Genomic DNA, 14949 nt, shown 5'->3' with positions numbered 1-14949 from the left:
GGCCTCTACAGCCTGCTGCGAGTGAAATCGTCTTGCTCGTCGTTGCCTGTTTGCAACAAAGAACGACTCGAGCTCATGTTCATACATTATTTCAAAAGGGACACCCCAATTTGGTCTTGAGCCCCTAAGCCAGCGGGTAGTCACACCCTTATTCACATCCCCAAGTTCAGTGCTCGTCGGTGCTCATAATCGATTAGCACTTGGATCAACAATTTGTGAATTTTTGGATTGCAGGATATTTGCAAGCTTTTCACTGCATATCAAACGCCTTGTGTCCACTTGCATACGATGAATCAATGGTATCGTGAAACAAAAAGATTGCATATCAAAAAGCACTGCAATCAACTTATGGCTTGAAAGCTAGATGCTGCCCCACAACAAAGGTTTTTAAAGAAAAGACAGGTGATGATTATCAAATAAACATGAGAGTAGATGTGGTTCAAGTAAGTCAGAGACATGAGGCCTCAAAAATGGTAAAGAATTATCGTGGTGGTTATCTAATTGGTGTTAAGCTGCCGAAGTCAAAGACCGATACATGAAGAACTACTTCAAGATTGTGGTACCGGGTTTCACAAACTATCTTTGTCAATTTAGTGTCATAGATTTTTCCTCTTTTATTGTCAAAACCATCATAGAATTTCCAGTCAAAGCCTCTTTTTACATTATCTGTTGTCAGTTATTGCCATGCAGTCAAAATTTTGTACAGGGTTATAGACACTGCCACAAATAAAGTAGTAAGACCACCCTTTTGTTGTTTGGTTGAGTTCTGGTATGTCTCACACTGATGGTTGTTTGAGGAAAGTGCACACACACCTATGTTATTGTCAAGGGGGGACCTTCTACTCATAATTTCAGGTGATTGGACTCTGCCATGGTCCGTATCAAGTCCATAGTTAGTGGTTTGGGCTTGAGGGGGGGGGGTTGTTGGATATGCAAGCCCAATTGTGGTTCAGTAAGCCTATGGGAACACTCTCATAATGCATGCAGATCAACTCGAGCTCCCTTTTTTAGTGTGCATGGCCGGTTTGGATGTATATTGTAAGTTGGTTTTTTACAAAGAGATATATCAAGCATAGCAGGTTGTTTTTCTCTTGCTAAGTCTCTCTCTCTCTCTCTCTCTCTCTCTCTCTCTCTCTCTTGTTCTGCACCTGCACTTCGCCATGGCACCTCACCGGTTAGATCCACCATAGACTACAACCCATCAGGTTTATTCAACCAAGTTTTTCGCCTTGGGCATCTCCAATATTGATGGAGAAGAAAAAAGATGGTACTATGTGTATGTGCGAAGATTATTGTGGATATAAGTATCAATTACCACAAGTGGATGAGTTGTTTGTTTGATAAACTCACCCATGCTTGTATGTTTACCAAAATAGATTTGTGATCAGGATATCACCAAGTGCGAATTCAGCTTGAAGAGACTTCAAAACCCCAAGCCGTGGGCTGAAAGGCAGCTCTAGACTTTGCTGACAAGATTGTCGGAAAGGCTACAGGGGACTGGGCCCTTAGCCACCCCAAAGACCAAATAACATGGCCTAAAGGCCAAGGTGTGAAGTTAAATTTTAAAAAACTTCTCTGTATATGGCTATGGCAGCAAACGGTGCCCTGCACAGGAGGAGGAGAGAGAGAGAGAGAGAGAGAGAGAGAGAGAGAGAGAGAGAGAGAGAGAGAGAGAGAGAGGGGGGGGGGGGGGGTCTGTCCAAGATCCTCTTCATTTTTTGAATTTTCTCTAGCTGGAACCCCTACTTACATTTGTGAGAGGATCTCAAGTGATTCTCATAACTCTTTTATCTCTCTAATCTCTCTCCCTCTACTTTTCTCTTTCTATTTTACTATTTTAATCTATTTTTTTATTCATCTTTTCTAAAATTGTGGAAACCACTACTACTTGCATTTGTGAGAGAATAGATTTTCCCTTTTCCAAAATTGTGGAGACCTTCTCATACTTGCATACTTTAAAAATAATAATATGCATTACTTAGGTCCCCCTCCATTAAAAAAGGAAAAAGTCCACGTTAGCCCCCCCTCTCTCTTTGTGCGACTTGCCACGAACGAGCGAGAGAGAGAGACATAGAACTTCAGCTTGTTGTCTCCTCCATGCGACAAAGATTTAGGTGGCTCCTACTTCCTACACCTACCTAGAGTGATAAGGAGACAAGGCTGCATTGCACCTACCTAGGGGGATGGTAGGAGGGGGGGGGGGGGGGGGGGGAGAGAGAGAGAGAGAGAGAGAGAGAGAGAGAGAGAGAGAGAGAGAGAGAGAGAGAGAGAGAAGACCCCCTTTTCTCTGATGCAGCTTGTGGGCTCAACAGATCGACTACCTGAACTGCATATCACTTGGAGGGCTAGGCGAGGGAGAAGTCGACAATCATATCCGCCCACCACCTTCTCTTGTTTCCAGAGACATAATTCGAGAGGAAGAGACCACACCCCCCCTGTGTCTGCGGAACTCCCTTGGGGCAGGTATCTCCTCTCTCCCGCCTCCCTTGTTGCCACGAAAGCATCCTCTCAAGATTCTTTTTCAAATCTGGATTTTCTAAAAAACGACGAGACACACTTGGAACGAAGAATCATGGGCTAACTGTCCCACCACCCATAGCTTGCTGCCTGAGGCTTAATGCCCCCAACAAATCCGTGGCCTTCTAGTGTGGCATGATTGTGAGAGCAGCTGGTTTCGCCACAGCCTTTGTACTCTTCAGTTGTCTGCTCGCAGAGGCATGGATCCAGTTCGTCTTGCAAACAATAAGAGCACCTGCGGCTTTGTCCTTGCAGAGCACAACCACAATTTGAGATCCGTCCACCAAGGGTCGCAAAAGCTCCTCTACGCATGTCTTTGCTACCGCCTCTTTACCTGTTCTCCTGGCAGCTACCAGCTCCTGCAATTGGCAGCCCTAACGGCTTCAGCGAATGGGAGCTCCTGCAATGGGCTGCATTTTTGTTGATTCTCAGTAATAAAAGAGTAAAAGTGATTGGGCCTCCCCTACTTGGAAGTTGTTGGAACCATTGATAATAATCAAATTTAAATGCTGTTCTAAGGACCATCTTTATCTAACATACGAGTCCTTAAATTTGAGACGCTTCTGCAGTAACGACGAGCAGGAATCAGGGTCCCGAGCTTTGTCTCTCCATCGCCGAGCTGCCTTTCTCTCTTCCTTCGGCTGCTGCTTTGACTCACTAAAAGCTGATTTTGAAGAGTATCGGGTTCTGAACGATTGTTTTGAGCAAGGGCGTTTTGCTTGCTTGTGCGCGCAGAGAGAGAGAGAGAGAGAGAGAGAGAGAGAGAGAGAGAGAGAGAGAGAGATGCGACTCAGCGAGAGGGCGTGCAGGCAGTTTAGGTTCAGGTGCTGGTGCAATGCATGATTGGTTGATGTCTCATTCAAAGCGGCCAGCAAACCTGATAAGCAGCAGTAGTGGGGGTGTTAACGGGAGCAGGGAGGGCATCGGCACCATTGCCATGATCTCCAACAGTAAAAAGCCCAAGCAGCATGTTTCTGCAGAAAATTTGGACCCTAGATCCAACAGCTTGGGCCTCTTCAGCACTGCAGGTGACAATGGTCCAGATGACATGCTCATGGATATCAAAGAGGAAGGACTTCCTGGGTCAAATATTACGGCTGGAACTGCAGCCAACTTAACTCGCAAGAAGGCCACTCCTCCTCAGCCCAGGCGGCTAGTCATCAAGCCCTTCAAAGGTAGGATGCTGTTACACCAACCAATTCTGCTAATAAAGTTATTTTTTATTTTTTATTTTTTTAGCAACAGTGCTTTGTATTTGATGTAGTTGATAATTGGATAAAGTGGGAAAATGATACTGTTTCAGTAGAGTTCTTGTGAGAGATGAAAAGATGATATATCTTGTTGATGCCTGGGGTGAGCAACAAAAGGGACCTCATGCTGTTCTTGAATTAGAATTTTCCTTAATGGTGCATGGCTAGGCACACAAATGTGATCAGCATAATACAAAAACTCATCCACAATTTGTAAGCTGCTATATATTCATCGCTGTAGGAGTTGGGTCAGAAGACTTGAAAGCTCGAAAGGCTTCTTGAAAATTCTGATATCTTTTTACTCAATCAATGATGAATTTTCATCAAGGAGGATGGGTTGAAAATTTGGTAAATTTTCACAAGATCATTCAGTATGTTCTTGGTCCTCAAATTGTGGGTTGTAAATGCTGTAAGCCGCATGCCATGAGCCACAAATTTTTCCATAACTGATGTGTAGATGGGAATTCCTACATGTTATTCAAGAACGAATATTTGATATATGTTAAGAGACTGATGAGCTGTTCGGATCACTGAATGTGCTCCACGTAGATAATGTTTCCAAGTTTGATAGGCATGAACAATGGCCAAAATTTCTTTGTCATATACTGATTATCGAATTTGGGTTGCAATGACACGACCATTTTGCATGAAAACCCCACCCGATGCACGATCAGAAGCATCCACCATTACATCAAATGGTTGAGTGGTGTGGCCATTGCACGGTTGATCTACAACTGTCACCGATTTGGCCCATAGCCATGGACATGGCTGAATAGTGTGGAATGCATGATATGCTTAATGATTCGGCAGAACCACTTGAGAAGTTGTAGGAGAGCTGCTGGAAATTCTGTTGCTTCTAAAGCTACAAGTGCTTGACCTGTGTAGTGCTCTCTGGAGAAGGGAAGCTGGCATAGAGCATGAAAGGCTAGCAAAGGATGTAGAGAAAGGAGGAAGGCTACTGGTGGCTAGCATCTAGGGCAGGTGGACATTCAGATGGCTCATGCAAGTAAACTAGAGTCCATGCATGGCAGGTACCCGACCATGCAAGTCAACTTGAGTCCAATGTCCATGCAAGTTCATCGTAGTCATGCATGGGAGGTTGCAGTTCAAGGATAGCAAATACGAGGCGACCCTAGTGAGGGCCGATTCAACCATAGTAGGAAGCATGCGACCCTAGTGAAGGGTAGTTCAAACATGGCAGATGCATGGCAACCCCAAAAGCTGCCATTTTCAGCCAAGGTGTCCACACACAGAGACGAGGAACTAGCCTCTTGTCCACAACAATACATTAGAGGCTCAAACAAAAGAAGAAAGTGCTTGGCACGCACTTTGTGCAAACATACATGTGCGCGCGCGCGCACACACACACACACACACACACACACACACATTTCTATACTAAGGGCAGATTTAGCCAATTTTAAAGGTTACTTCTGGCACACTCTCTCTCTCTCTCTCTCTCTCTCTCTCTCTTTCTCTCTACCTGCTCTAACAGAAGTAGGGGCCATCTCTCACAAGAGCATTCTACTGGAATAGTTTACATAAATAAAAGAAATACCGAAAGGGACGCCTATTCAAGGGCCAATACCATGTAGGGGAGTAACTGTGTGCTGAAATTCTGGTTTTCAAAGCTGAAAACTACTGTTTTGCTGTCCTGCACGGCTTGGGCAGGTGGTCCAGTTACAAGTGGAATCAGCTATAGCCAAGACATGAGGAGTTGTCAAGGCGTGCTTTAAATTCTTGGAATGATTGCTCAACTTCAAGAGATTATTGAATCTTATTTAGTTTTGTCAACTTGGTCAAAGTAGCAGCAAGGTCAGAGAACTTATGCACTCTGGTATGGTACAAATTTTCAAGTTCCAAAAAAGAATGCACATTTGAGATGGTGAGAGGTAAAGGCCAATCCACAATGACTAGAATTTTCTTGGGATCCACTGCAATTCTGGTAGTAGAATGACATGACCAAGATACTCGACCCGATCCTTGAAAAATTTTCTTTTCTTTTTGTTGTTGTACAACACATTGGTGTGTAAAATTTGAGAGATAATCTTCAAATGTTCTTTGTGACCTGCCAAAGTTCTATTGACAACGAGGATATCATCCAAGTACACGATCACAAACTTGTCTAGATAAGGGCAAAAATTTTGTTCATCAAGGTCATGAAAGTGGTTGTGGCATCGGTTAACTGAAAACGTATGACAAGAAACTCTTAGTGACCGTAGTTTGTACCAAAAGCTGACTTGCACTCATCACCAATATGAATGCGAATTTGGTGATATCCAGACTTCAAATCAGTCTTTGAGAATATCTTCGCACCCAGCAACTGATAAAGAGTTCATCAATGCGAGGCAAGGGAAACTTATTTTTGATTGTCAACTTCTTGAGAGCATGATGGTCAATGCAAAAGTGCATAGACCCATCTTTCTAGTGTAAACACTCACAAGATTCCCACAACTGGCTAGCATGCGCCCCGCTTGTCCTCCTCTCTCGCTAATAGGGTACCATACGACCCTATGTGAGAGTTGAGAGAACCTGTCAAGCGGGGTGATCATGGCTCCATGAGCTCTAGTGGTTTTGTGCACGTCACCATGTCATGCATACAAGCAAGACGAAGCACTAATACCAATGTTAATCCGTCACCGGATCCATCCAACACATATGACATGACGCAAGCCAAACTCACGTAGTGAGCGGCATCAAGCTCACCTCCCAGCCAAACTCACGTAGTGAGCGGCATCAGGCTCACCTCCCAGCCATAGAGCCAATACGGGCTCACCCCCAAGCCTAGGAGCCTGCAGCCAAATGGCCCAAGGGCTGGTGTCCTAAACCACCAGGCCCACACCAATATGTGTGTGGGTAGAGCTACCAAGGGCCTAGAGTCCAATTGTGGTGATCACACAAGATGTCTCACAAATAAGATTAAAGTCCTATTTATAGGACCTCATAACCAAAGGGCCAAGTTGACACTGGCCGAACATACTATACGCGCCTATCCTGACGTCTGGGGACGTAACACCAAGGGCCTTCAAATAAGTGTTATGGGCTCTCTCTCTTGCATTCTACCGTGAGGAGATGCAGAGCAAAGCCACATAGTTGTACCTTGTTGAAGCAATATAAAGAAATACCAAAAGGAGCACCATAGTTTGGGACCATTGCAGTCTTGGGAGTGGAACTCCGCCACTCCATGTCTCATGTGGATCCTCTCTCTCTCTCTCTCTCTCTCTCTCTCTCAGTTCAGTTGTTTTGAAGTGCCTAAAGTCTGTTCTTTTGAGTTGGCTACTGCTTATTTGCAACAACCCTTCTCTCAATCCTTTTTGGACTTGTTTCCCAATGAACTTCCAACCACTTTGCCTTCTCCTCGTCCTGTGGATCATCCCATTGATTTGATTCTTGGACAATCTCCACCAATTCGAGCTCCTAATTGTGTCTCGTATTCTGAATCTAAGAAATACAGATCATTTGTAGGTTCCGTAAGCAGGCCCATTTCATTCCTCTCAGGAAGAAGATAAAGCCAGAACACATGGTCAAGATATTCATGAGCAATATCTATAAGTATCATGGGATACCTCAATCAATTGTCAGTGCCAGGGATCCATGTATGACGAGTCTTTTTTATAAGGCATTGTTTGAGAACATGGGCACTACGCTATAGTTCTCATCTTTGTTTCATCCACAAACGGATGGACACTCAAAAGAGGCAAATTCTATTGTCCTAGATCTGCCCACGTCGGCAGTCAGCGCGAAATTCGGATTTTTGCAATGTCAGCTATCCGTACGGTCTGCCATGTCCCTAGGTGGTCATGCCACGTCATCATTTTGTGACAACTTCAAGTTGAGGCTGTTAATTGAGAGTTGGCAGATGACCTTTCCATAGCAGTGCATTGGTTTTGGTTCTTCATTGATGGTGAGGCAACACGGGAACGATCGTCGAAGGAGTCGTAAAAACTGCCCCAAGGCCCCATGACCTCTGCAGCATATCAAAATGCACCCACTTCGAAGTGCCCTATGGGGTGGCATTGCAAGATCATCTGCCAAAATGCCATGCTCACAAAAGCGTTTCAAAACGCGGGCAGCAAATAACTGGTGAAGCCGTTGAGAATTGGGCAATGCCTCTCAAAACGCTAGGCTCTAGAGGGTAGGGAGAAAGCCGTTGCTAGATGCCTTAATTCCATCATTGCCTGTTCGCTTTCTTGGAAGATGTCACAAATCAATGACGTGGCAGCCATTTGGGCAAGAGAAACCCCCCCCCCCCCCCCCCCCCCCCCCCCCCCCCCCCTTGGACATGTGGAGCAGCAGAGCAAAGCACACACACACCCTCTCCTTGGCTGGCTGGTCCCGGAATTTAAGTCCGCGTTTTACGGCAGCTGAACGGACGCTTTTGCCTACGCAAATCAGGGCTGAAAATCTACGCAAATATTGGGCAGCTTTTGGGAACAAGTTGCTTTAATTATGAATGCTTTTAATTTTGAAGCTTTTGGGGCTCTGCTTTTAGCATCCCTTGTAAACCTTCATAAGTGAGGTTTGGGCTCTCACTTCTCAGAGCATCTGGACGCAGAGTCTGAGACTGAGACCCTCCCACTCCCTTGCACTTTGAGTTGTAGATTAATACAAAAGGAAATACTGAAAGGGGCGCCAATCTTTGGGGCCAACATCTCTAGGCACGGAACTCCGCCGGGCCGTGTCGAATCAATTGTGAATTGTGAACTATTTTGAAGTGAATTCCTGTTGTGTCGCGGTAGAGTCTTGACTTGGAGTGTCCGAGTTTGTTACAGTGGTATCAGAGTGCAGAAAGATTCTTCTTCTACGGAGGATCCGATCCTTTTTACAGCTCGCACAGCTTTTGGGAAAGAATCTTCGTGTCATGACCTCGGACTTATTAGCCACTCCCACTGAAACGAATGACGAGATAGGATCTCCCTGCTACACAGACCGCCTACAGATACGCGTCGGACGAACCACCCGACCATAGCCACCATCCGGCAGCTCCTTCGTGCTCGGATCAGCGTCCGAGGATGTAGGCGTGCACCTGTAAGACTAGGCGTCCCATACCACCCGGCCTCACCTCCTCGAGGTGACCTCGCGCACTCCTAGCCTTGCGGGCTAACCACTGGCACTCTGCCAGTGGGGTCGGTAACTGTAAATGAGGCCTTGGCCTCCCTTTTATAATAATGGCCGGCCACACTGGCCGCGTTCACACTACGTCCGCCCGGACATTGGACGCCCATCCCACGGCATCTGGGCTAGATCCCCTCTCCTGTGAGTGGGACATAACATACTTCCCTCCTTAAGAACCAGTGATGTCCTCATCAATGAAGTGGGGATACTGAGCCTTCAAAGCTCTAACAGGTTCCCAAGTAGCAAACCTTTTAGATTGACCCTTCCATTTAATTAAGTAGTCGTCATAAGCCTTTTGGCGAGAATGACGAGTACGATGATCCAAAACTGCTTTTGGTTCTCGAGGAATATACGCAGTTTGCATATCTTGCCATACATTTTCCTCGAGAGACACAACGTCGGCTTTGCCCAATTTCACTCTAAGGCGGTTGACATGAAATACTGGATGTACACTAACATCTGAAGGAAGAGCCAGCTTGTAGGCAACTTGGCCAATTTTCTTTGTGATCAGGAACGGACCACAATATCTAGGTGAAAGCTTATAATGCTTTCCTGTTTGCATAGGCTTGGAATCTTTGGGTATCTTCAGATAGACCCATTGTCCCACATCTAGAGTCCTTGGAGACCTCTTTTGATTAGCATAAGTAGTGACTCGATCACGAGCCGTTCTTATACTATCCTTAGCCAATTCGAGCATTTCCTGCATGTCATACAGGAAATCACGAGCTTGGCGGTCCTCGACTTTCTCTAAGCCAATAGCAATCGGGGATTTAGGCTCGAATCCATACATTAGCATGAATGGGCTAAATCCAGTAGCAGAATGCTTGCTACTATTATAGGCAAACTCTAACTGTGGAAGATACCTTTCCCAATCAGATTGCCTGTGAGAGACATAGGCTCTCAACATGTCCTCTAACGTCTGATTCATCCTCTCAGTTTGTCCGTCGGACTTAGGATGGTTAGAAGACAACATACTCAACTTCGTCTAAAAGTGAGCACAGACATCTCGCCAAAATCGGCCAGTGAACTTAGTATCTCGATCACTGACAATATCTTCTGGGAGACCATACAGCTTATAAAGCTGATCGACAAATAAAACCGCCAACTCATGGCTTTTTACGGTTGACTTTGTTGTTTTGTGAGTCTATTGACCACAACCCAAATACCGTCATTGCCCCGACTAGTATTTAGCAAACCAACGATTAAGTCCATGGAAATGCTCTGCCACTTGGGATTTCCAATGGGTGTAGCAGGCCAGCTTTTCTAAGGCGCTCTGCCTTATTGACCTGACACTGAGCGCATCTCTTCACATAGCTCTCTATGTAAGAGTGCATTCTTGGCCAATAGAAATATCGCTTAACCAAGGCCAAAGTTCTCTGGATGCCTGGGTGCCCAGTGCTAGGAACATCGTGGCATTCGCACAAAATCCTTTGTCGAATCTCATCGATTTTCGGCACGCAGACCTTACTATTTCTGAACAATAGTCCACCTCTAATGGAATATTGTCGCTGTTTTGTCTCTCCGGCATGACTCACTTGGGTCTCCGGACCACCCAAGCCTGTATGCGAGTCATGCCCCGCTTCGACCTCGTTCCATATCTTGCCAAAATAGCCATCGGAACGACATAGCCCTCGGAGAGAGAGATAGAAATCCGTCGAGATTTCAGCCATAGACAAGGCATTGACCTCAGGAATCCTGCTGAGCGTATCGGCAACTCGATTGCTGGATCCTTTTCTATAACGGATCTCAAAGTCAAACTCTTGCATAAGCTCAACCCATCTAGCCTTTCGGCCTCTGAGATCACCCTGATCACAGATATAGCGCAAGGAATGACGATCTGTCCATGCAACAAACGTAGAGCCATACAAGTAGTGCCGCCATTTCCTCAGGGCATGGACTACGGCGTAAAGCTCCTTCTCGTACGTTGGATAACGTATCTCAACGTCAGAAAGCTTCTTACTTTCAAACGCAACAGGACGTCCATCCTGGTATAACGCCGCACCAATAGCATAATCGCTAGCATCCGTTTCAACCACAAACGGTTTGCTAGGATCCACAATGTGCAATATTGGCGCAGTAGCCACCAAGTGCTTTAGTGTCCGAAAGCTCTCGTCGAGACGCTCATTCCAGACAATAGGGGGATTACCTTTACAATGAGGACCCGAATTCTTCGGCCCTTTCACCCCTCCTTTAAAAGTTGCGTAAGCGGAGCAACAACTTTAGAGTAATCCTTGATAAACTTGTGAAAGAATCCAGTAAAGCCTAAAAAGGACTTTACTTGGCGCACATTCTTCAGAATGGGCCAATTTCGCACTTTATCCAACTTTTCAAGGTCGAGGCGAATTCCATCGCGAGTAATGATGTGACCTAAGTACAGAAGCTCTTTCTTAAAGAATTCACACTTAGAAGCCTTAGCGTAAAGCTTCTCAGTTCTCAGTACTTCGAGAATAGTGCGTATATGCACTAGGTGCTCAGACAAACTTCGGCTGTAGATCAAGATATCATCAAGAAATACAACAACGAAGTTGCCTAAAAATGGTCTCAGCAGATCATTCATCATCTGCTGGAACGTAGCTGGAGCATTGGTCAAACCAAAAGGCAAGACCAAAAACTCGTAGTGACCATAACGCGTATGGAAGCCTGTCTTGGGAATATCTTCCAGTTTGATTCGTATCTGATGATAGCCTGATTGCAGGTCTATCTTCGTAAAATACAATGCTCCATGGAGGCAATCTATCATATCGTCCATACGCGGGAGCGGGTACTTGTTCTTGACAGTGAGCTTATTCAACCCCTTGTAATCCACGTAGAAGCGCATAGTGTTATCCTTCTTTCGAGAAAGTAGCACTGGTGCTCCCCACGGGGATTTGCTAGGCCGAACAAAACCCCCGTCGAGATAATCCTTCAGCTGTCGCTGAATCTAGTCCTCCTTGGTTTGACTAAACCGATAGGGTTGCTTTGAGAAGGGCTGACTATCAGCCACCAACTCAATGCCATGATCTACTCCTCTCGAAGGCGGCAAGCCAGGAGGTAGATCATTAGGAAAAACATCCTTGAAATCAGTCATGATTTCTCGGATAAGGTTGGATTCGTCGGAATCCCCAAGTTCAACAGAAGAACATGAAGCATTGTTACGAAATTCAGTGACAGAAGTACCAAGCACTAATGAATCAAACCAAGCAGATGGTACACATTGGTAAAAGTCAACATCAAAAGACTTTATTTCTTTATACATTTCCAAAGCAGTAACAATTGGTATTGCAAAACCATTATTTATAGACTTCTGATTACAAAGTGACACAGATACATGAGGCATGTTTTGCTTAACAAAAACAAGAGAGTGATGTACATAGTCTATATACAACGAGTCTTGTTTATCATAAAACCATGGAATTCCTAAAATAACATCTGCTCTGTCCAGGCGCATGATGTGGAAATCCAGGTTCTCTTTGTAATCAGCCAGCTCGAGCGACAAGTCTGAAACCATCCGATTTCATACATCCGTATCCACGCCACGAGCCATCTTCACGCAATACTCATGGTCACTGTCCCGCGTCCACAGGCTCAGTTTCTGCACCAATTTTGCATCCACAAAATTGTGTGAGCTTCCATTATCAAGGAGTACGGTCACGTCGTGACCATTGATCTTCACGGGGAAACGGAGAAGATCGTGCTTATCAAACACTTTGGTGCTGAAAGTACAATTAGTGCATGAACTGTGCGCTAAATGATGGATTTCAACTTGAACAACATCAGAGTTACCTGAGATCTCGTGGATTTGAACCGAAGGGCGGCCTTGCGGTTTCTGCGTCTTTTTCTTCTTGGGGAAATCCTTGATTTGGTGGCCCGTCTGGCCACATCCGAAGCAAGCCCCCTTCTTCACTGCATCGGCATTTGAAGCATTTCTGGCTTTCTTCTTCTCCTGAGAAGATCTCGGCGGTGATTTGGACTTATGCTGGAATTGGGGTCGCTTCCTCGAAGCACTCTCACCGGATTGATGGTCTGCAGTTCTTTTCTTCTCATAATTCGCTCCATTTATGAAATGGAACGTCCTGGCCTTTGCCACTGCATCCTCGACGTCAGTCGGGGCTTTGTCCTTGATCAAGGCTCAACGGTAATCTTCATGTAACCCCAGTAAGTACATGTGCACAGCATGCGTAGAATCCACCTTGGAGAAGGTGAGCGCCTCTTTGAAAGCTGTCGTATATTTATCAAAAGACAAGAGTTTTCATCGAAAGACTCTGCAGTTTGGCATACGCTTTCAAAGGGTCCATTTTAGCGAAATCCTTCTTGAATTTCACCCAAAAATCAGCCCACGTCGTAGGCTTTTCTGTCATATCACGCCACCAGGTAAGCGCCTTACTGCGCAAATAGAGAGGAATCGTCTGAATCCTCCGTTCATCATGCTCCCCATGGAGATCAAAGTATGTGGTCCATTGGTGCAGCCAGTTATTTACGGCCAATTCCGTACACTCCTTCTCTTCACCTGAGAAATTTGTAGTTTTGTACGGAATTGTGGCAGTCGGACCACCCTGTGAGCGCCCAAAAGCAGCAATCTGCGTCCGCAATTGCTGGAGATGGGTTTCGCCCTTGTAAATACGCACAGTCGTCGACTGAGCCATATTTTCGAGAGTAGAGAGGGGTGGGAACTGAGCCCCTGCACGACCCCTTCGAGAGAGGCCAAGCGAAGGTTTGTCTGAACATTCGCGTTTTCTAGAGCGGTAACATGCTGGTCGAAGCTCTGGAAAGTGCTTGTAATCCATGTGTAGAGAGCATGCGTGAATGCAATTTGAATGTTACCTGGCGCGTCGTCACGTTGCACATCTGAGCTGGAAGAATCCATGGCGAAGTGCGTGAAAAACTAGGATTTTCACGCGAAACCGGGCCTTTTCTGCACTTTTTGGTCGCGAAAAAGTAAAGTTCAAAGAGCTCCATGCGTCGGTGTGAGCGTCTGAACGCGAGCAAGTGATGGCGGGAGCGCGGGAATGCAAGCAGATGAGAGAGGGCAGGCTCGGGAGAGAAGCAGGAGAGTCTAAAACTTAATTCTCTGCAACTCACAGGTCTCTGTAAGTGAGTTTTTAATAAATTGCAGGTTTCAGACCAATACTTTAAAAAATCAAAGTGTCCTGGCCCTTTTAAAATAAAAGGCCCACTTAAAATAAAAGTCACTTAATAAAATGTAACGAAGAGAGAGAAGGGGTGCGTAAAAAAAATATGGCGCTGAGAAATTCAGTCGTAACCTTGGGGTGACGCGTGGAAAGAAAGGGACAGTGGGCCTACGCGTGCTTGCGTGTGCCTAGCAAGCGAAGTAGATGCCAGGTAGGAGCCAGCGCATGGGACTCTCCACGTGTGGAAAAAGAAGCCCAGCATACAACTTTGCGCTACTCCCTCTCCTAGCCTTTTCCTCACGCTTCCCTGTAGAATTCCAACGCAGCTCCATGCGAAGCAAGCATACAGAGAGAGGTATCTCTCTCTCTCTCTATGCTTTGCACAGAGAGACTTACAGAGAGGACTTACAGAGAGATGTAAAAGTACATCATATGCTGAATTTTTTAATCCAAAGCAGCAAATTAATGATAAAATTCATTAATTTCGATTGAAAACCAGTAAATTCGGTAAGAATCCTCTGATTTTCAGCACTCCCACCTGTTGAATTGCTGAATCTTTTTATCAAAAATCAGCAATCGAACTTTATTTTTTACCTGCAAACATGCTTTCGAGAAGAAAAGTAAGTAATTTCAGCAATTTAATCACTAAAAATTACGCAAACTCGAGGTTCCCCGACTCGAACCAATCCGTAGGTGTGCACACAGTCCTTGGTGCAGCCAAGCCGGCTTTGATACCATGAAACGAATGACGAGATAGGATCTCCCGGCTACACAGACCGCCTACAGATATGCGTCAGATGAACTACCCGACCATAGCCACCATCTGGCAGCTCCCCCGTGCTCGGACCAGCGTCCGAGGACGTAGGCGTGCACCTATAAGACCAGGCGTCCCATACCACCCGGCCTCACCTCCTTGAGGTGACCTCGTGCACTCCTAGCCTCGCGGGCTAACCACTGGC

General features: G+C 45.7%; 1 protein-coding gene across 1 annotated transcript in view; it reads left to right on the top strand.

Annotated features, from left to right (window-relative positions):
- The first annotated feature begins 3044 nt into the window (after positions 1-3044).
- CUL4 (cullin4) overlaps positions 3045-14949 on the top strand; it is an 80470-nt gene continuing 68565 nt past the window's right edge. The window contains exon 1 of the mRNA XM_086502571.1: positions 3045-3692. Coding sequence (XP_086358697.1) covers positions 3353-3692 — 340 coding nt within the window. The 5' untranslated portion in view covers positions 3045-3352. The remainder of the gene's footprint in view (positions 3693-14949) is intronic.

This window comes from Adiantum capillus-veneris, chromosome 27, assembly GCF_014529385.1.
Source record: "Adiantum capillus-veneris isolate H3 chromosome 27, ASM1452938v2, whole genome shotgun sequence".
NCBI classification, from domain to species: Eukaryota; Viridiplantae; Streptophyta; class Polypodiopsida; order Polypodiales; family Pteridaceae; genus Adiantum; species Adiantum capillus-veneris.
The sequence above is the reverse complement of the archived record's forward strand: the minus strand, read 5'-3'. Positions and strand labels throughout refer to the sequence as shown.